General features: G+C 37.3%; 1 protein-coding gene across 3 annotated transcripts in view; it reads right to left on the bottom strand.

Annotated features, from left to right (window-relative positions):
* Positions 1-22,064, bottom strand: part of UBN2 (ubinuclein 2) — a 56,367-nt gene that overhangs the window by 19,152 nt on the left and 15,151 nt on the right. For 2 of the 3 annotated variants that reach the window (XM_056341579.1, XM_056341578.1), the window contains 9 exons: positions 14,692-14,829; positions 13,379-13,491; positions 11,864-12,362; positions 8,367-8,437; positions 7,536-7,665; positions 6,125-6,243; positions 5,408-5,521; positions 3,883-4,026; positions 132-182 (listed from right to left, as the gene is read on the bottom strand). In XM_056341579.1, coding sequence (XP_056197554.1) covers positions 132-182; positions 3,883-4,026; positions 5,408-5,521; positions 6,125-6,243; positions 7,536-7,665; positions 8,367-8,437; positions 11,864-12,362; positions 13,379-13,491; positions 14,692-14,829 — 1,379 coding nt within the window. The remainder of the gene's footprint in view (positions 1-131; positions 183-3,882; positions 4,027-5,407; positions 5,522-6,124; positions 6,244-7,535; positions 7,666-8,366; positions 8,438-11,863; positions 12,363-13,378; positions 13,492-14,691; positions 14,830-22,064) is intronic. The other variant, XM_056341580.1, reaches the window with a different exon arrangement.

The raw sequence follows: 22,064 nt of genomic DNA, 5'->3' as shown, positions 1-22,064 counted from the left end.
CATCATTATAAGTCTTTTCAAACAAATCCCAAACTATATCCATTGCCAGAAAAAAAAAAGGTAGCATGAAGATGGGAAAAGATGCTACAAACAACCTGAAGATACTAGGAAGTTATCAATATTATACTCACGGAGCAGAAGTAAGGTGATTGTGAACACTTCGGCTTTCTTTAAAAAGCATCCTAAAAAAGTAGCAAGAAAAGCAGCATAAGGTGATTCTACAGGGACAATCACCTACAACCACCAAATACAGAAGTATCCTTGAATTTTCAAAAGAACCCTTTGATTATCTGTCCCCAAAGCAGCTAGTAGATAGTTTGCTGTCATAACGTATTTCCAGGCAGCCATGAACAGAAGAATGCTTAATAAAAGATTTCAAGTTTACATTCAAAATACCTCAGTAAATGGGCCGAGCTGGAGTCAACATAACAGAATATTGCCTCCTTCAGCTGGACAGAAGAAATAAATTTTGAATTTTGTCTCCTCAAAGGCTGATGTTAAAATCTCAAATTGAGGATTACTGTAAACTCTTACACACTATGTGTCCACACATTGTTTGGGTTTTGCAATTAGTTTGTTGTGGTTTTGTGGTGGTGGTTTTGGTTTTTTTTAAGCACAGAGGAAAAGTCAGAACATAGTAGCCAAGCTAGTTTCTAATTTTCTTCAGTATTTTGTACAGGCCATTGTGTACCATTTCTGGTGTGTAATTCTGTAATTACACTGGACTTGCACATATATTTTACTACAGAGTTGTAGTATGGCAAGAGTTGGTTAACAAATCTCAACACTTCACATGCTTTTATTTCCATGTTATCAGCTCCTGAGCTGACAAGCGTGAAGTGAAAACAATTCCCAACTTGCACCTATTCTACAGCTTGCTACTCAGGTGCAGCTATAACTAGACAAATAATGAAAATCCAGTCCCCTTCCCTGTTTCCAGGTAGACAAACTAGAACAGACAAGATTTCCCTACACCACTGCCACCATACTAACACCGAACAGTTGTCTAAACAAGAGCTTTTCACCACTGGTAACACATCCTGTAGAGCTGCAACAGTTAAGAAAAATTCAAGTATCCACAAATCTCCTGTAATCTGGTAAGAAAATATTGACATCCTCTTGCTGCAGTTCCAATGCCTTACTTCTCAGATTCCACTTTAAGCTCCATTTTCACATTTCCTTCACCATACTAACCTCCAAACCAGTATTACATTGCTCCCAGTTAGAGACTACTGAATGTCTATGAAGAACACCATGGAAGGAAAGGAACAATCCTCATCACAAGTTCAATGTGCCACATTCTGACACATCCAGCTTCTCCAGAATATTTCCCTCTGCACCTCCTTCCTGGTGCTTTTTCCTGATCTTTTTCATTTGGGAAATCCAAAATGAATCCCAGGCCCCAGTAATTTGTAGTACCAGCCTTAAAGGTTCAAGACAAAAAGTGTAACTACTACAGGAACAGAAGCCAAAGACACAGTACAAGGAAAGGACAGTGCAGTGTATGTTTCAAAGCAAGAGTATCTTTAGAAAAGAATTCCTCCATTGCATAAATATATTTAGATGTTAAAGTTGATGAGTGAGATCAGTGTGAGATTGTTTCTCTCTGATCGTGATTTCCAGTCAAGCATGCTGTTTCACCTGCGTGAAATAAATGTGCTGCAAGCCTACTTGCATGACCACCTCCAAAGCTGATGAAAGTCTTAGAATTAAAGGAAACAGACTTCCTGTTCCTTACACTTCTTTTTTGAACATACACATACTTAGGTTGCAGGCTTTTTAAAAAAAAAAAAAATTGTACATAGAATTAATATGCAACCTAGTTACAAAAAAAAGTGGGTTACATTATTGAAAAGGCTTTGGGATCCTTTAGGACAAAAAGTGTTACTCTAAATCCATGACTATTAATAAAACAATCTCCTGAGGCAGAGTATGGAAGTTACACACAGAAAATTCATGTGACAAAGGTAGTTGTGATACACATGGACAAATGAACAAGGTGCAGTTTAAAGTTGTGATTGATACCCTACCTCATGCTTCTATACTGAGCTATGAGGAACATTAAATACAGTTAACTTTGAAAGAGCAAGAAAATCTTTCTTCTGGGCTGAACCCACGAAGTTCTGATACCACAGACCTACTCTGATTAGTAAGAATTCCTTATGAAATACATAGTCAGTAGGCCATTTTTAACATCAAATGCCTAATTTTTCTTTCAATTTTACATAGCTCCCTCTTACTTGAGGACCCATATAAAGGTAAAAAATTATGCCTTCAGCATAACAATCCCTATTCTAACATGCCAACAAGATGAGCATCCCACATATGAATAATGCCCTGTATTAGGAGTTACCACTTTCAGATGCCAGGAAATGCTTGCTTTTCCACTTTCCATGCATAACTTTACCTACAATTTACAACGCATCACCTCCTAAAGAGAAAGCAAGGAAGCACCTGCCCATAAATACGGGACAATGTATAAATCATTATGGTACCAAGACTTCCCAGTTGGTAAATGAAATCTTGCTGGTCAACAGAAAGTTACATTCAGGCAGCTTTTGGGGTTTGTTTGCTTTTTGGGTCAGGTTTTTTTGGGGGGTGGTGTGTGTGCATGTCTTTGTCTTTTTGTTGAAACCACTTTTATAGATTGTTTAAAAGCTTATGGAAATTTTCATCACACTTTGTATAGTAAGGAGAGAACCATATATGTTATATGGCTTTCAAATACAAAGACATAACACACTTTATGTCTATGTATTCTTCAATGACCTCAAACTATCACTTGACTACCAGTGATTTCCATACACATTCTTGAGCTACACTGGGATTCCTTGTCTCATGAAGATTTTATTGAAGTAGATAAGAGATAACATCTCTTATCAGCATGCTTACTATACAAAACTAGATCCTTGAACAGAAATATGTCAGCTGTATGCCAAGAAGTATAAAACTTCATTTGTTCCTTTCATTACTATTTCACAAGCAGATTATTACACCCTCATTTTCTACACTGACTATTCCAGGAAATCTCAGTTATTTCTACAGCTTGATACAGATTGACTAATCAAGGTATTCTTGGGTAAATTGGTTAGTATTGTTCTATCATTTAGCTTTTACAGTTGTGTCAGGATTTGATGTGAAACTTTTTCAATGGGTGCTACGGAAGGAAAGAATACACATCTATAATTTCTTTTCTTCTTCCACTTCAAGTGTTTGAAAACTTTGTGAAATTTGTATTTCACAATGACTACTATTGCTCTCATTTTTTCCCCCCCTTTGGGTGTTTTTTTCCTCTTAGTAAGTCAACAGGAAGTAAGCAGAAATTTTCTTTAAGAAACTGGTCTATTCTTAACTGCAACATCACAGAGCATCCCAATTGTTACAGAAAATAAAAAGTACAAACCTTAGTGTTTTGTGAACTCTGGTATTGAAATTGCAACTTATAATTTTGATAATGCAGTGTGATGTAGACTTCAGACTGCTTACAATGTATAGGCAAATCTGCTTTCTACATCACTATCACTTCCTGTATCACAGGAAAACCTCCCAAGCAGTTACTCCTTGCCTCATACTTCCCCCTAAAATGAAGCATCACACATTCTGTTATGAACTTCAATAAATTCAGTCTCCAGCAGATGACAAAAGCAAATAGTTCTCCAAGGAAAACAGTGGGGGTTTTTTTGCCTTTCAGCTTGCAAACAAGATGAAGAATTAACTTCTGAAAAACATTTCATTCATTCTAGAATATTCCAGTTCCACTAACATATTTTTGAGTTTTAAACAATATTAACAGTACACGGTTGAGTCAAATGCATGACAATAAATAAGACCCAAGAAATAGTTAACACCAAAATGAGTCAATGTATAAAGCAGGTATCTTACCTTGCCTGCATCCAGCCTTTAGGCCAAAGTGGTTTCACTTCTGTTTCCATAAAGGTTTTGAGGTAATCTTCAGCAGACTGACTTCTATTTGGCTCTAGCTCATAGCATCCCAGCTTAATCTTGACAAGATTACACAACAGAGACCTGCAGAAAGAAAGCACAGTAAATGAATTAAAGAAACAATCCTTTCAAAATTGTCAGCAGAAAAAGGCTGAGAAACTGAAGCACTAATGCTATACAGCTGCTGTCCATTGCCAGCTGTAGGAAGAACTCAGTTCCAACTGCTTTTTTTATTTCGTTTGCCACTGCACAAATTTGCTACTAAAACTGGCAAGATCTGCCACTGTCAATTCTCCATCTCCAACCGATCATAGGGCTCTTTTTCATCCTTACTATTATTTTGTAATTGGTTTTACTTTTTCTTTGTGGTTTCCTCAGAGCTGTAATATCTCCTCCCACTTGGCTCACAGTGACCTCTATTTCATTTAAGATGGAGAATGTCTGAAAGCAAGTCCATTGTACACTGAGTATTTCAACAGAGAATTCTTTCTGACAACGATGCTGTCTTTAAAATATATAAGTGCATACAGTTAAGTCACACTGGCCTTTTCAGAGCCTCCTGAATGAAAAAACCAACAGATTTAAACGTCTCTAAGTATGGCTCCCTCCAGATCAGTCCAAGCTATACTGGTTGTATACATTCCATGAAGCTTGCTTCCTTGTTTTCTTAACATACTGAAAAGATTCATCATGGTAAGTCCACCAGTTTCTTTTAATAATATGTACACTTGTAGTAAAATTAGCTTACATCTTGTGTGGAAAATTAATAATTTATAAGGATTTGCTTGCTCAAAAGCCTATCTAGATTATTTAAATAACAGTGATCTCAGTTTTCAGCAAAATTTATTCTAGGAATCAGAGCAGTGAGAATTCATTTCAGACAAGAATCTGTGCTGCTCCTGAGCAACAACAAAGAATTTAGGTAGAGACTGTATAAGAAGGGTTAAGATTCATGCATTCTGGATGCTGGCTTGCCCAAGGACTGGGAAGCTTGCCAAACCAGCACTGCCAATTTTGGTCCTCTGCCCCATTGTGGCAGAAACATTTACCGCTCATTGGGTGACAGTGTTTTCTGACCTGTTCCTAGAATGGTAAGAGGCAAGTATAACTCTGCTTACACTTCTGTTCTTTGCTTAAAGAAGTTCAAAAGTCCTAGAACCAGAAGAATTCTCACGTATTTGGATAAAGCAGATAAACAAGCAGATTAAAAAAAAGGGCTGGACATAAAATGATCCTGCCTTTTCAGTTAAGGAAAAGGGTGGTTTTGCCTTTCAAGTTAAAGAAAAGGGTGTTTTACCATTGCAGCATTCTAGCTTGCCTATTTAGCCCCAACACCCTCCAAAACTTAGGAGGTATACTTCTGAGAACAATTATTTATTGAACAGTATCATGTAATAACATCGCCCTGGAGTCTTCTTTATGAAGCCAGTGAAAATTCTTGGTGGAAAAGACAGTTTTGTCTCACCGCACTGTGTCATCCCAATGAAACTTCTTTCTGGGTCCCACAACCCTTTTTCCAGGTTTCTCATCATCATCCTCCTCCGATCCATTTTTCTCTCGTTCATCTTCTGCTTGTAACCTACAGTTGGAACAATTGTTTTCTTTATAGGTATACAACTCCTTAAGAAAGGAGTGTCATTTCAGGTGTTAGGAAAATATAAACAAGCAAACGAAGGACCTGTCTTCAGTTTCTCATTATACCTTTCCTGAAAGGGCAAACAGCTCATCTTCCTCTCCCTACTGTTTCATGGTCCTCAGAGACAAGTGAAAAGGATGCTATCCATCTACTGCAAATGGCAGAATACTTACCTATTAACTAATTTTAGACTTGGGGAAGTATTAACTATGAGAAAAACAATTACAATTAACAATGACAATATGTATCAAGGACCTGAACATAACACCCTCCTCCATTAATCCAGCATTTTGAGAATCTCCAGTATCCCTCTCAGTTTGTAATTTCCTTCTCTCAAGACCTATTGCATTCATATTAATAGAATATCCTTCCAGAATCAGATCATAACATAACTTACACAAAATTAAGTATTTTGTACAATTCAAAACTTACAGGCACCTGTAAGTTGTAGCCAAGTACTATGTTGAGCTTGGGGAATGAACAACATGGAGACAGACTTCCAGTTGAACTCTAGAGTGGGCATGCACAGACTCCAGAAATACCTACTTGGCATTCTTGGCTTGATTGCGGGCCTGACAGTCCTCCTGATACTTGCATAACTGTTCAGGCATGACATTACTGACAGCTAGTTTCAGCTTTTGCAGCGGTTCTCTCAAGCGGTCATCCTGTGAAAAGAGAAATACCAAAGCAGTTCTATTAGTTTCACAAAAATTAACTGAAACATTACTTACATTGCATCTATTTCCCTGCTCGCTTCTGAGGCAAGATTCCTAGTACCATCTACTGACTGCAACAGCCATTTCCTATACAGCACTTGAATCCTGTTAAATGCAACAACATTATAGTAATGCACCCACTTGAAATTTCTCATAGAACTCATGCAAGTCTTTAGACTAGAAACAACGAAAGACGGTCACAAGGAAATATAACATGAATATCCCAAAACATTATGGCATGACCTTATGAAATAATGCTTTTTAATCAAGATAGGGAAGGGAAGAAAACCTGAGAGGAAAAAGCAAGATGACCTGACCAATGAGTATCTCAACACTTACAAATAAATATCCAATTAATCAAGTCTCAAAAAACTTCAGTATAAAAAAACATCCTAAGTAATGAATAAGTTATACATATTATTATATGCAATTTATATACGTCAAAGGTAAGAACTAAATATTTGGAGACAATTCTAAATACAAAGAACTTCAAACAGTAAAATAATACATACTTCCCTACATGTTTTAAACTCTTCCTACTTCTTCTTACTTTATGTTCTTAATTATAACTGCTTACTGAGAAGAACTAGAATACTATATGCTATTGTGTCTTACTGCTTAGAAATAGCATACAAATCTGTTTGCCGCCTTTGCAAATTCTGAGATCTCTGCATTCATGATCCTCAGATCCTCTGCAAGATTTAGTCCTAGATTTCATCTAAAGAATCAGGTCAGAATACTTCAGATAACAGAGAAAGAATATGCTTTCCTATTGAATAAAGTAAGTTGAGAAAAGCAACTGCAAATTACATGTGAAGTATTTGTAAGACCTAGCCACAAAAATCAAATTTGCACAAACAGTACAGGCTGGTTTGTCTGTTATCCATCTAGCCTTTATTTTTTTCTTGACACAAAAGTGAATGCAGGAGTTATTTTTTTTAGCCTGTCATAATCACGATAATTGTTGATTTATAGTTCTGCCACTTTAATATGTACCCTGTATGCAGCTTTCAAGATGAAAGCACTTAATGCTCAAATAAAGGGTCTGAAATACTTAAAATATTGGTTCCTAAAGTAGTGACAATAGCAGATACACAGAAAAAAACCTTTTAAGTTGATACAGCAACTCATCCAAAATCTTTTGGTTTATTGGAGACTGTGTGGTTGTTGCTCTCCTGCATTCTGTCCTCGTCACTATTACAGAACTGACTCATGCTGAAGGCTGATCTCCCTGCCATTACCTGGACATTGAGGTGTAACTTCTTCAGACGCTTTATCAGTGTGTCCTTATTGCATGGCACAAAGGCCTCAAGGTGAGAGTACACTCCATTGCGAATGGCAGGATTTATCTCCTGTAACTGTAGCTCAATACTGAAAAACAAATGAGACAGCCAACCCGTGAGGCACTCCAAGATAAAGATGACAACTAAACAAAAACCTACGCAAGCTGCATATGCATGCCATATTCTAGCTACGCATACTAAAAATAGCAGCTTGGGACACGTTCAGATAATTTTTTTTTACACAAGGAAGTCTTCTTAATCAATGGTAAGAAACCATTCATATACATACTTCTTCAGCAATGCTGAACACTGTCATTCAAATTTCTGTTACTTCTACCATTACAGAACAATGTTGATACAATTGACTGTTACAGTCTTCTAGAGATTACTTTTTGTTTCTTAGAATACAAACATAGAACCTTCTATATTAAATGCTTAGTTGAAGGATTACACAGTAAAAAGAGCTGGCATTTTACTTCATGACAGCTGAAGGTGTTCCGAGTTATAAAAGTGGGGGACAAGAAACAATGGCAGTTTTGTTGAATTTTACACATGAAGTCAAGGACACAGGGCACTACAAAACACTTTACACTGGATAAGGACAGACAGTCAGCCATGACAGGAATTGTATTAATATATAAAGCTTTTTAGCTAATAACTAGCTTAGACTGATCTACCTTCATTGACTTTTAAGGGCTTTGTTGGAACAACCTCAACAATATTTCCTCTTCTGTACTTTTCCTTTCACCCCCTTTCCAAAAAGGGAAGGTTGTACAGATAAGCACTTACTCCAGCAGAATATTATTCATGTCTTGCGTGAAAAACTTCTTCCTGCCTTCTTCATCAAACATCTTGGCGGCCTGAAAGTACAGCAATAAAGAGTATCCAAAAGTTCATAGAGCATTTTATCCCAACAACCTTTGTATCTTTACTTTTACAGCTATATCACATACCTAATATCACATTCTTATTTTCTGGAAAACAGCATTGGAAAAAACCAAACAAATCCAAACTATACTCAGCCATTTAGAAAAAAGGGTGAAAATTGTTATAATTCTACTCAAAAAAGGCTTGCTCTACAACAAACAATCATTCTATTTAGTACCTGTCTGGATGACTGATGTTAAACTTACCTTTTCAATAACCATGAAGAAAGAAAATGGTAGAGATGTTTTATCATCTCACCATCAGCAACATTGCACTACCAGTTAGCCTTAAAAAGAGGAGCATTGCTTGACAAGTCAAGCAAGCAAGAGCATCAAACGCATTTCTACTCTCAGTGTATGAAAGGCTCCTTCCTAGCTCTGTTATGCGCCTCATCCAGTTACAACTTCCCAGACTTCTTAGATTCATCCCAGTCCTTCACTGCAATTTCTACAAAGTGATTATGTATGCTAGAAGAATACCTCATCCCTCTCTTCCGGTGCTCTCTGCCATTCTCACCACCTTTAGACTACATCTCTAATTTTTGTCTGGTCACTTCCTGAGTCTGGGATGGGGAAAAAAAAAAAAAAAAAAAGACAGCTTTGTTCTTATACATACTTCCTTTCATTAGAAGGTTTTACTGATTTTCAAGACTTTCCATGCAGAATCCCTTTCTTTTGTTCTTATTACCTAGATTCTTATTTTCACAAACAATGACAGCTTATAAGGAAAGCCAATAGCTGCACTGTTCTACAAAAATTGGTAAGATCTTCTCTCTACTGTTTATCCACTCTACTGATTTACAGAAGTCAAAAGAAAACTTTCCGAGGCTTATTATCATCTTACATTCTGGCACTGGGACCAGACAACCAATATCTCAAGGAGATAGAAAAGGCTACGCATGCAGAAGAGTACTAGTATCATTATAATGACTGACAAACATTAGAGGCAGCTCATGTGCTACAAGGCTGAACAGTCAAATAACTTAAAACCTCTAATTCCACTTTTTGAAAAAAATTTAGTGACTTGTAACAACATAGCTAAAAACTATAAATACAAGTATTAACTTGACAAAATTCCTTTATTACTATGAAATACTTACAGTTCTTGGCTCTTTGTAACTAACCCATTTAAATGTGAAAGAAAAATATTTTCTGGAATTGTGAACTCTACACTGCACAGGAACAGGAGTCTGATACTCTATTAGAAACCACAAGGTAGCCCATTGTCTGAAGACTGTACCACTTCAGTCATGAACACTGATACCAGAGTTTAAGTTCCTATAAGGACCGCATTCCACTCACTACTTTCTACCATAAATTCAGCTGCTGAGGGGATGGTACTATCTGTCTAAGAATGCTGAAGCATTCATTCCGCTAAAAAAATTAGAAAGGTTATAGAAGTTTACAAGTGATAGGATACTAAAGAAGACAAATTTGAAAGTCTTAAATCCAGCATCTTTAAGCATATTTAACACAAGGATTATTAACATCCTCTGGTTTATATAAAGTGGAAGGAAAGATATACTTAGACATTTTGGTCCCAGGTAGACCTTAAACGGTGGTTTCAGCATTATACTAGCACATTGGATAGCGTTGCTGGCTTCTGAAGAGAACAACATTGGCAGATTCAAAAACTGCATCACTATTACTGAACTGTGGTGGGTTTTTTCCCCCACAAATTATTTTGACAATTCCTTCACAATAGAAAAATGCCATTTTATTACTTTCTTGCTTGTGTACAATATTCTCTCTGTTGTGGTAGTTCAGTTGCCCACTTAGGGAACCAGAACACATTAACATACAAAAGAAGTCAGGAAGTTTTTGTTGTATTTAGTCAGTGGCTTTCTAGAAGTGGTGGGTCTTTTTAAAATCTAGATATATCATAATCCATGCACAGAACAGGCTTTTTACCCACAGCTTTACAAACTTCTTAGCTTTCTTTGGACTAAAGAGCACTAAAGCTGTGAGCATACTAAGTATTTGACAAGACATTTCTTTTTTCCTGCTTTTTAGATGATGTTTTCCCCCCACTAATAATGTGTCAATTGATGGCAATTTGCAGAAGGTAAAGAAGTTGCAATCTTTAAGACAACACAATCTAGTTTTTCCCCAAGCGTATGGATAAACTTGCTCTGCTCAGCCAGCACCAAGCTTCCAGAAGACAGCAAAAGCAGAAGATAGAAGAGTTAGGTTTTCTAAGCAACACTGAACCAAAGCTGTCTTTCAACCGGGCAGGACTTGCTCTACAGTGAAGCAGCATGAATTTGGGGCAGGGAACTAACACTAACTTTTGGCCTAATCCAGTTGTTCTACAGTTTTGCTAGAAGCTTATTGTTGATTCATAGCAAAATTAACCTGAATATTCAAAGGCAGACAAAATAATCTCTCTCACTTTAGTAAATATTAATTCCTTGATTGTATTTAGCTTGGTACATTTAAAACTAATAACACAAACATTTACATACAGACAAAAAACAAACATTATGATTTATCTATTTTAGCAAAGCAAGCTCTGCTACAGTTTAGATTTTTTTTTCCCAAAAATGTAGTAACTTGAACTGCTTTTTCAAAACTTAATGAGCAAGGAAAAGCTGCACTTCAAGCTTTTTCTTGCTCAGAATAAACATCAGAATCTAGAGAACCAAACAAAACATTTTTTCTCAACTTAAGGTAACATCCACAACTGAAACAAGGAGCATAGAATACCTTAGTAGCTCTGATCCCTTTCAATAAACTAGTAGAATGTTTGTAACCTGTTCATTTAGTATTTGTTACTAACATCTTTAAATAGTTTGCACTCCATTCTAACCTTTGAAAATATTCAGTTTTGTGGCTGTGATTGGTATTTTGGGGTGGGTTTTTTTGTTTTTCAGTTTGGTGGTGGGGATTTTTGGTGGGTTTTGTTGTTGCTGATTGGTGCATTTTTTTTTGAACTAGCAAGTTAGCTTTTCTGTTAAAAAGCCAAAAATTCAAGACATCAATTCGTAAGCCACAGTCATATTTCAAGTTTCCTCCTCCAAAGCAAGAAAATGCCCATCCATTTCACCAACTAAATTCAAGTTAAAGTGACACTGACATTTCTGTTATGGAAAAAACCCAAACAAATAATTATTGTACACAGAAGATTTAGAAAACCTTGTCTCCACTGTGAAACAAACACTGCTTAACAATTTACCTGCATCATCTCTGTGCCCATTTTCATCCGAGTATAAATACAGCCATTAAGATTGACATTAAGATCAATTCAACATTTTCAGAGTTTCAGTCAGCAATCCAAGAATGACAACTTAGGCCCTAATTATTCTTCCTCATTCTCTCAGATTCTTGAATGCAATCCCTTACCAGTAAATTCATACTTACTGTTCGAAGGTCTCCAATGCGTTTTTCAAGTAGCATAGGCAGACCTTCTGGGAGGGCAGGCACCTGCTTGGGTGTCATGACCTGAGAGGTGTAGGTTGCCTGAGTGACATTTCCATTTTCTCCTGACAGCTCAGATACCGGGCTGCCATCAGAAGTGCCATCAAGCAACTTGTCAAAGTCAATGTCTCCCAGCATCTCCAGGGCACTTTCAGCTTCTTGCAGGAGCTCACGTTCATTTGTGCTACCAAAAATGGAGAGGACAGGATCATTGATCCTAAGATTCAAGTCAGAGATATCATTTCCTGCACTGAGAGAGGAGGAAGGAATTTTACTAGGGGTAGAGGTTGCAACAGTCACTGGAGGTTTTGGACTAGATTCCTTCTTCCTCATGGCTTCCTTCTCCTTTTGAAATTTACGGATCATGGCAGCCAGAGAGAGTGAGTCTTTATACAATTTCTTTTTCTTCTTTTCAGACTTGTGTGAATTTAAGGCCATTACTCTGTAGAGGAAAGAAATCTTTCATTGGAATGCATGTGATTTTTGAGACCTCAGTAATCTGTAACAAAAATCTGTGATTTTAGTACAATTAAAAGATTATCAGGGGAGAAGCCAGTACATCGTACTTTCATCTTCACACTATTCTATCAACTACCGTAAACCTTTGCTGGTCATGTGATTCCACACTCTAACCAATTTGTTTTGTTAAGTTTTGTACACATTAAGGCAAAGTTTATTTCCTTTTGACTTTGCAATTTAATTATGGAAGCGTTGGCACAGTTATTAAAACTCATGGCTGATCTATGCTACTGCAATTTGACTCTCAGACTTCTGAATGGTGGCAAGTTGCTTTAAGTTTAGGCACACCATGTATGTTAAAAATTCTATTAATTGCTAAGAATTTTGACATGCAAGCTCAACAGCTATATGGTACTTAAACTAAGTGTTTTCTGCCAATGCATCACGTTGATGAAAGACACTATCAATACCTTTTCAACACCAACTTGAATATTCATAAGACAACTTTCACTCAATGACAATTTTCTAGAAGCCAATAAAAAAAAAATCCACGTCCTTAATCCTTCCATGCTAACTTCAGAACTCAGGAAACCAAAGTTAGTAAGAAACATGTAGAATAATTAAGGTGTGTTTATAGTTTTCAGATAAGAAACCATGGGATAGGAAGAAAGCTATTTTTTATTACAAGATGTAATTCTTAGTGCTACGTAAGACTTTGGGTAGAACAGTGATGGATAATGCTATTCATAGACTCAAAATTTCTGTTCTGCAATTCCTATTTCCTTGTTTTATTATTATTTGTTAAAAGTTCTGGGGGACAAATATTAGCTTGTAGGACTTATGCAAAAAATCTGCATAAATTACAAACCCAAAATCTATTAGCTATTAATTATAGTTTAAAATTACAATATTCTAAACAGCTGTGATAATCTTGCTATGGCACACAATCTTGAAACCAAACCTCACAATTCAAGGGTTCATCTAAAGAAAGAAACATACCCCAGCTGCTTAGGAACTTTCATTTTTCGAGGCTTCTTCTCCTTTTCTGTCCCTTCATCTTTCCGCTTGCGCTTCTTCATTCCTCGATCTTCACTTTCTTTCAACTTTGCTATCTAGAAAAGAGATCAAATAAAGGACAATGATTCTTCCACCCTAAAAGACTTTTACAGAAAGAGGCATCTAGTTTTCCTTACACTTTCCAATTCAGAGCCAGGAAAAATACCTCCGTGTGTGTAAAGGCAAGCAGTACCACAGATTCATAGCAGCAATTGCTGTTACTGACAAGTCTCAATCATTTATTATTTTTAAATAGTTACTGAATTCAGAGCTTACAGTAAGAATACTTTAAGGCACACGCAGACTGATGCCCAGCCAGTATAAGCAATGGCCACCTTGGAAGACTGAATCCCACCCACCCCCTTCTGCTACCACAGTTTCATTGCCGAGTATGAAGTTACATAGTATGGAACATCTTTTTGGCTAATTCAGATCAGCTGTCTTCCCTCCTAAGTTCTTGCTTACCTGCTTACCCTAGCTTACCTGCTGGTGCAGGGTAGGGAAAGAGAAAGCCTTCAAACTGTGCAAATATTCAGCAACAGGTAACTTTGGTGCATTATCAACACTATGTTAGTCTCAAATCCAAATCATAGCACCGTAAGGGCTGTTAAGAAGAAAGTTTACTCCATTCCAATCAGATCCAATGCAAGAACCTTATTATGTTTAAATTTAAAGAATTCTAGAGCAGGAAGAGTCAGAAAGCAGCAAGTTCTTGGAATTGCATGGAACTTGTGAATGTCATATGCAAGCAATTATGTTTGCATTGATCATAACTTGTCAAAGTACATAGAACCGCACACTTTGGGAAAGACTGTATATATACTTTTTGATATAGCTGTTCTTATGCACTGAAATTATTTTAACAGATATTTTAGTGTTATTCTGAGTATTAGGAACAATTTAAAACCACGCAAGCTTTATGCAACATCATAAAAGCAGCGTTGGAGAATTTAAGTTCTCACCTCATAATAAAATTCCTATAAAATTACAGAATCATCTGTCACTTCAAGATGGACAGACGTAACTTGTTAACTTGCCTAAACAGACGGTTAGCCTTACAAGACTAGACAACCTGTGGAAATCATGAATTATATCCCCAATGCTAGTGCATGAGCCACAAAACAGGAAATGCAATAAAACAGTACTGTGTATCATTTCGCTTTCAGCCTCTTCCTATGAGATATTCTAAAAGTATCAAGCATTTCCCAATGTCCATCTAGCTATAAGTTATAAAAAGCGTAATTAACATCACTCACTTTAGGTGGCCTATGCTTTTTATCTTCTGCGAAGTCTTCATCCTCTGAATCAGATGCCTGCCGGAACTGCAGAGTACCAGTGTTGATATAAAACCCTCCATATTTGGTTGTCAGGGATGCAGGAACCAATTCATCATACTGGGTGGGGAAAAAGACTATGAGTTTATCAGCATTTCTTAATAAAATGAATTTAGTTCATTCCCCAGTCTCCACACGTGAAAAATTATATACAACTACACTGCACAGCTTGCTACAACAGAAACAGACTGGTAATGCTATTGAAGGTGATCAAGGTACAGAATTACTTTTCTACTTTCAAAACAATGCCCTTTTTTTCGGAGAAAAGACAGGATTACTAAATTAAAAGTACTGCTTTCTGAAGGAAATTAACAATGGGCACAGAGGCATTTCCCCACCCCCACTCCCCAAGGTGGGGGGAAAGCCCAAAAACTTTTAAATTTTTCCCCCCAATATTCTGTTTCAGAAAGCATGTTACATTATGCTAGATGTTAAATCAAAACACGTAAACCATATGAACAATGATATACTACCTGCCTATGAGCAACTTCACCTGATTGTTCACTGGTTGTTTTTATACAGAAAGTAGGCAGGCACAGATAATTATTTGTTTTCATCTACAACAGCCTTACAGGTGTATCAGCAACATCACTGGTGAAAACAAATGGGGGGGGACCCACAAAAAAAAACAAAAGCCAAAACCGAAAAAAACCCTGCCTCTATCGATTTTAGTTTTTCAGTTTAATGTTTCTGTTGAATACCCTTCTATTTTATGTGCAATTAAAATCACCTTGTTAGTCAATCACTTTTATCATAGGAGCTTTTAAGTTATCTGTGACAGCCACAGCTATTTCCAGAAGGCAGTCTGAACAGTCACTATATTGCAGTGGAAGAAGCCTAATCTATGTCAGAATTTTACAGAATTGGATATTATATCCAGAAGATAGGACTGAAGATTGTACAGATGTTTTTGTTAATTAAGCATTAAAAAACTTCTCAGATTATATGCTTTGTTTCATTAAGACTACCAGTTTTCATTAATATCAATCTCTGCAAAGCACTTGATTCAGACATTCCAACACATGCTACATTTAGTTCCAACTCTAATCACCGTGCCCTGTTCAAAAACCTACTTCTCCTGCAAAGTTTTCCGAAATTTTCTTTTGCTAAAAATGCTATCCTAGACACGACAAACTTAACCACAGTATCTGTTAGCTTATTTCCCATTTTAGGTGTTGCATACAACATTACCTATTACAAAAACACCAATGCCAGGGCTTCTTTCATTGAAAGTCAGATATATTCTATCTGTTCAGACAGTTTTCAAACCACAAAAGTTTCCAAACTCTTATATACACTGTACGTTGAAAAATACTTAGTATTTATGAAAGAATTTCCAAGTTAGAACTAAAGCTGTATCTCAAAAATATTGAAATACAAAGACATAGGAAAAGTGGTTGACATTACGTATAGCAGAAACAACATTAATTCTATTATTTCATGACCAGCAGCCTCTCAGAATGACACTGTCCCAAGTATTACCAGAAAACTGTCGAATCTCTAGGAAACATCTTGTTTCTCAGAATTCTGAGAAAAGCAAATTCTCAGAAAGGCTGGGAGGATTAACAGATTCATTCTAGCTCTATGTATAAGTATCAACTAAGCAAGCCTTGGAAGTATTTGCAAAAGAACTGAGAGAGGGTTGCCTTGACAATGCAATTATCACTATGCAGAAGGACAATGTTGTCTTGAACTATTCCAAATTTGAGCTACTGGTCTTTGTCTTCAAATACTGAAAATTGTAAAATGGTGCATTTAATAACCAACAAATACAATTCTGGAAGCTACAGTCTGTCTGGAAGGACAAAAAGAGAATGTCCAAGACCCAAACCTGTCAACAAAGATAAGGAGAAAATGTTTACAGGACTTCGAACATGTTACAAAAGTACCAGAAAGACACAATAACATTATGTGCAATGACTACGAATCAATTTTTGCCCTTCTGCTGAAAGAAAGGGTAGGATTTTGACGCACCTCAGAGGTATGGTCCCTGGCAGAGGAAAAAGCTGATTTTTGATCTGCAAGCAATAAATGTTTGGTAGCACAGCCAAATGACTAAGTGAGATAAAGCAATGTGTTTGTTATTTTGAAGCCTGAACCAGCAGGCCTTCCACTGCATGTCTGTTAAGACAGAATTACACAGATGAATAAATTAGTAGACAGTTTCAACTACCACGTTAACTGAAGCCTTGAGATCACCTACAGTAAGGGAACAGTGTGGAGCGTCAGCTACCAGCTTACTTCACTTCCCCCTCCATGCTATGCAAGATATTCTGAACTTAAAATGCTTTAAGAACAAAAAAAGTTAGGGCTACCAAAAACATTAAGATAGGAAGAAGAGAATCCAGAAGACAAAAAACAGTGAATGTGTAACTTCAGCAAGGAAGCTGGTGAATGCCTGATCTAGAGGCCTATGTGGATTTAATCTGAGTAAGTAGTTCGAAATTTCCATGAGTCATCAGCTTTCATCTTCCTGGAATGGAAGGCTTAACAAGCAGTACAGAAAGAAAGAGAAAGGAAAAGTGGTGACAGGATCTATGAAATGCCCTAGGATCATATGAAAGACTAGCGCAAAAAAGCAGGAGAATCTATTAAGTGGACAAAATGAAAGCAAAGTGGCTTAGTTGCGGCCTTGTCATTCATCTTAAGAGACCAGGACAATCATGCAAAGTAGGAGATGCAAAGCAAACTTGATAGTGGAGGCTGGGTAAGAAGTTCAGAGAAATCTGATGTTTTTCCACAGCTCTCAACCAGCTTCACTACATACAAGGAAGATGAAAGGGAAAGAAAATAAGTGATTATCCACAGTACTTAATAGACAGAGCAGGCATTTCCCTTTTGAGCTGACAGGGTGTGAACTGAAACTGTGAGGCTGGGGCAAGACAGGATCAAAACAGAATACAGTAGTTGCCGAGTGAAGGAAAAAGCACAGTCAAAGTTGGGACCATTATCCTAAGTAGTAAAGAACAAGTAAAGGGAAACACAGTGAAGACTCTGCTGCAAAACACTAAAGGAAGGCCTGGAGTCCACACAAGAAAAAGGAAGGATTAAAGACAGTCCACAAGTCAGGAAACCATGAAGCATGTTGATAATTCTAATAATCTGCTGTGATATGTGGCACATCCATAGGAACAAGGCAACCAGAAAGGCAGAATTTGTTCATTATGCAGATGAACAAGCTATCCCCTAACAGTCGGCAGGCAAACAAGGTCAGCAAGATGTGGATGTGTAACTTACCAGTTGAGGTTTCAACAGCTTCTGCTGAGGACTATGAATTTAGTCAGACTTTTAAGACATTTTTGACATTCAGTTCTCCTTAACCCTTGAGAGGGTTTACTTTTCCCTACCAAAACAGCGTCTGTCCTCAGCCTACTGAATAAGGTGTAACTTACAATTCAAGGTTTCATTTTTATTTTCAACTTACCAAAAACTGAGGAGTGCAGACTAGAATGTATCTAGTACCACCTCCTTTGAGGTAAACTTATATTTTCTAGTGCCCTAACTGAACACAAAATTTGAATATGATTGTCTAAGATACCAGCAACAGCTACATTAAACTTAAATTTGACGTTTCTTCAGGGCTCTCAGTTAAAGGGAACACGCCTCTTGCAACTTCTAAATCTTCTGATTAACTGGTTTCAAGACTTTTGCTTTGCACTAGTTTTTTCCATGTATGAAACAGCAGAAGTGATCCTATTAGGAAAAACAGTTTAAGCCCTTTACAGTGTTCTGCTCCTCCTTATACATTCCAAGACTGAGAATTAAAATTCTCAGACCTACAGACAGACAGAATTTGATATATGATTGACTCCTGTAAACACAAATTTGCCCCATAAAAGATTATGGAATCATTCTGCAGATAAAGCAAGACTGATACATTCTCTAATCATCTAAAAGCACGTTATTTTCAACTATTGTCCTTGAGCTACATAGCTATGCTTCTAGTGCCACTGATCTAATTAGATGTTTAGGTATGAAAGGTATTTTTTAAAAAATAACCAGTTTCAACTTCATTATCATACCAATAAGAACAGTGACATTTCAGGTATTATACCAATTTAGTTCTGAAATCCAGACCCACAGCACAGAGCAGTATCTTATGCTGTCTGGTCTTCTGTTCAGATATTTTGACCGTGACCATCCTCAATCAGCACCCTTCCAGACAACAAGCTATGCTATCAAATTACGCATACAAAAACTCTTTTTAACATTTCTGTATTAAGTCCTGGAAATAAGATTCCCTGCAAACATTTCCAAGTGTTTTAAGGGAGGGGCTGTTTATTTTTTATCATCATTAGCCCACTGAACAAACACAAGCTACTGAAGTTATGTCAAACATGGTTGCTTCAGTCAAATGGACTGAATAATGATACAGTTCACTACATACTTCAAGATACTGCCCACAAACATAGTTGATTGACCTCTATGCTTCTTAAAGACACAAAGAACTGAAATGCACTCTTTGGCTTTGCTATTCTTTAAGAGTAAGTTTTCAAACAAAAAACCAGAACTACCTTTCTGAAAAATAGCACAATAGAATACACAATGAAATCCTGAACAAGGTTCTATCTTAACAAGGTTAAAGTAGAACAATATATTACTTTTCTTATCCAAGACTACACCAAAAAGCAAGCAGAAACAGTTATCCCATAGTAAAGAACATTCCTCTTCCAAAATGCACAGGCAAATTTTATGTTTTCTTTAACCCTGGGGTAAAGGACAGCTAGCAAAGCATCAACAGGAAAAAAAAAGCATAACAGACTATTAAAGATATAATACCTGGCTCAGCGTAGGCTAGATTAGGATAGGATAGTCTTCTAGCAGAATCCTTCTTTAGTAATCAAGATATTGTAAACCATCAGCCTACCAGAGCACCCTGAGAGAAGTACCAACAGATATATATACACTGCCCTGTTTTGCTCATACCATGACCACCACCTTTTACACCCCTCCACCAGTCACGGGAGTCAAGCTATTAGCTTAAGCTTCAGTGCAACAAGATGACATTCTTACTGCCTTGAAAATATTTCAGCCTAAATTATAAAAATGTATGACCACTCATGTGACCACCTTTACGTGTTCAACTATTCTTTCAGAGACTGAACTTCGACCCACATTGAAAGTATAATTCAGTGATTTGGTTACAAATGAATATGCGATGTATTACTTAACCTCTCTGGGCTTCATGTTATGGAATTACTAGACGTTTCTGTAGAAAAAAAGTTATGCTTTCTTTTTCCATTCATCTAACATTAAGACCAGACTTACCATATATGACATTTAAGACAAATGCTCTCATCAAAGATCTGTTACTTTGGCATGTTATAACCTCCCTTTTATTATATTGTTTGTATATTTTTTGGAACACACTTGAGTTTCTTGTGCTACTTAAATTCATCTACTCATGAAGAACAGTTGATCCTAGGCCATAATCTACCCCTCTAGCAGCTCAAATAACTTTTTAAAGTTATTTTCTGCTCTTCAAAAAATTAAAATTTTGCAAAAAAAAGCAAGAAATTCCTATGCCTGTTATCATCATTATTTCTTATTCCTATATTCTCTATGTACGCAAATTTAAACAATGGTACTACAAAGCCCAGGTACAATTCTCGTGTTTTTTCAAGTACCTATGCAGACGCTGAGTTTTCAGTTTCACAGTTGTCCCACTGAGTTCCCTAAACACATGAGCCGTCGTAAACTACCTGCTTGAAGCCTAGGCCAGAACACACAATTTTAAAAAATTTAAGAAATTAAGTTATTCCTTCCCCAAAAAGGATATGGTATTTTGCAGAAGGAGTAAGAGAACATTACTGTTGCTCTGAGAAATATCAGACCCGTTCCGCAAAATCAACTACCTTTGTACCTCTAGTTATAATGGTTCTTGTACTAGTGGACTGCTGCATATGCAGTTTAAACGTGTCTGTTCTGCATTAAGCAGAACAGTATCTGCTTTATTTGTTTGGTCCTCCACTTTACACCTTTATTTATCTTGGGGCGAGGAGGGATAAAAAGCAATGAAAGAATCTCCTCATAGAAATTTGTCTTGTATTCACACAAACACATATGACATGTCAAGGGCCAACCAGCAGATCTACCCTGAAGACACCTGGGAAGCATGCAAGACATCTTTTATTAAAGACAACATGGTGCACTCAGGTAAGCACTAGTCCCCAGCCACAGAACTTCCACGACTGGGCAAAGTGACAGCAAACGAAGACAAGAGCAGTTAATATAAACATACAAATCCATAGCTAATGAAACAGCTAGTAAGTGAATCTCTTAAAAAAATGAAAAGCTTTAATGCACCCTCACATATTCAGTGTGAATGAGGTTTGTGGTAAAAGGTTTACTAAGGCAGCTTTTTCCACATGAAAAATAGAACTATGTTAAATTTATCTCCCAATCCAATGTGAAAATGCTTCATAGAATCACTGAATGGTTTGGGTTGCAACAGACCATAAAGATCATCTAGTTCCAACCCCTCACCATGGGCAGGGACACCTTCCCCTGGACCAGGTTGCTCAAGGCCCCATTCAGCCTGGCCTTGAACACTTCCAGGGATGGGGCATCTACACTTTCTCTGGGCAACTTGTTCCAGTGTCTCAACAGTCTTGCCATGAAGAATTTCTTCCTTCTATCTAATCTAAATCTACCCTCTTTTAGTCTTAAAAGTATTACCCTTTGTCCTATTGTTACAGGCCCTACTAAAAAGTCTGTCCCCAGCTTTCTTATAAGCCCCCTTTAGGTACTGGAAGACTGCTTATAAGGTCTCCCCAGAGCCGCCCTCTTCAGGCCAAACAACCCCAGCTCTCTCAGCCTGTCTTCACAGGAAAGTGCTCCAGCCCTCTGATCATCCTCATGGCTCTCCTCTGGACTTGTTCCAACAGGTTCATGTCCTTTTTATGCTGGGGGCTCCAGAGCTGAACACAGTACTGCAGGTAGGGTCTCACAAGAGTGGAGCAGAGCAGGACAACAGTTGTCATCGACCTGCTGGCCACATTTTGATATGGTATATGGTTGGCTTTCTGGGCTGCAAATGCACATTGCCAAGTCATGTTAAGCTTTTTGTCTACCAACACCGCCAAGTCCTTCTCAGGGCTGCTCTCAATCCATTTTCCACCCAGTCTGTACTGATACTGTGGGTTGCCCCAGTCCAGGCACAGGATCTTGCACTTGGCCTTGTTGAACTTCATGATGTTTGCACAGGCCCACCTCTCAAGCCTGTCAAGGTCCCTCTGCACAGCATCCCTTCCCTCCAGCGTGTCAGTTGCCACCATTCAGTTTGGGTGTCATTG

This window comes from Falco biarmicus, chromosome 5 (assembly GCF_023638135.1).
Source record: "Falco biarmicus isolate bFalBia1 chromosome 5, bFalBia1.pri, whole genome shotgun sequence".
In the NCBI taxonomy this organism is placed as follows: Eukaryota; Metazoa; Chordata; class Aves; order Falconiformes; family Falconidae; genus Falco; species Falco biarmicus.
This window is presented reverse-complemented; position numbering and strand designations above follow the sequence as displayed.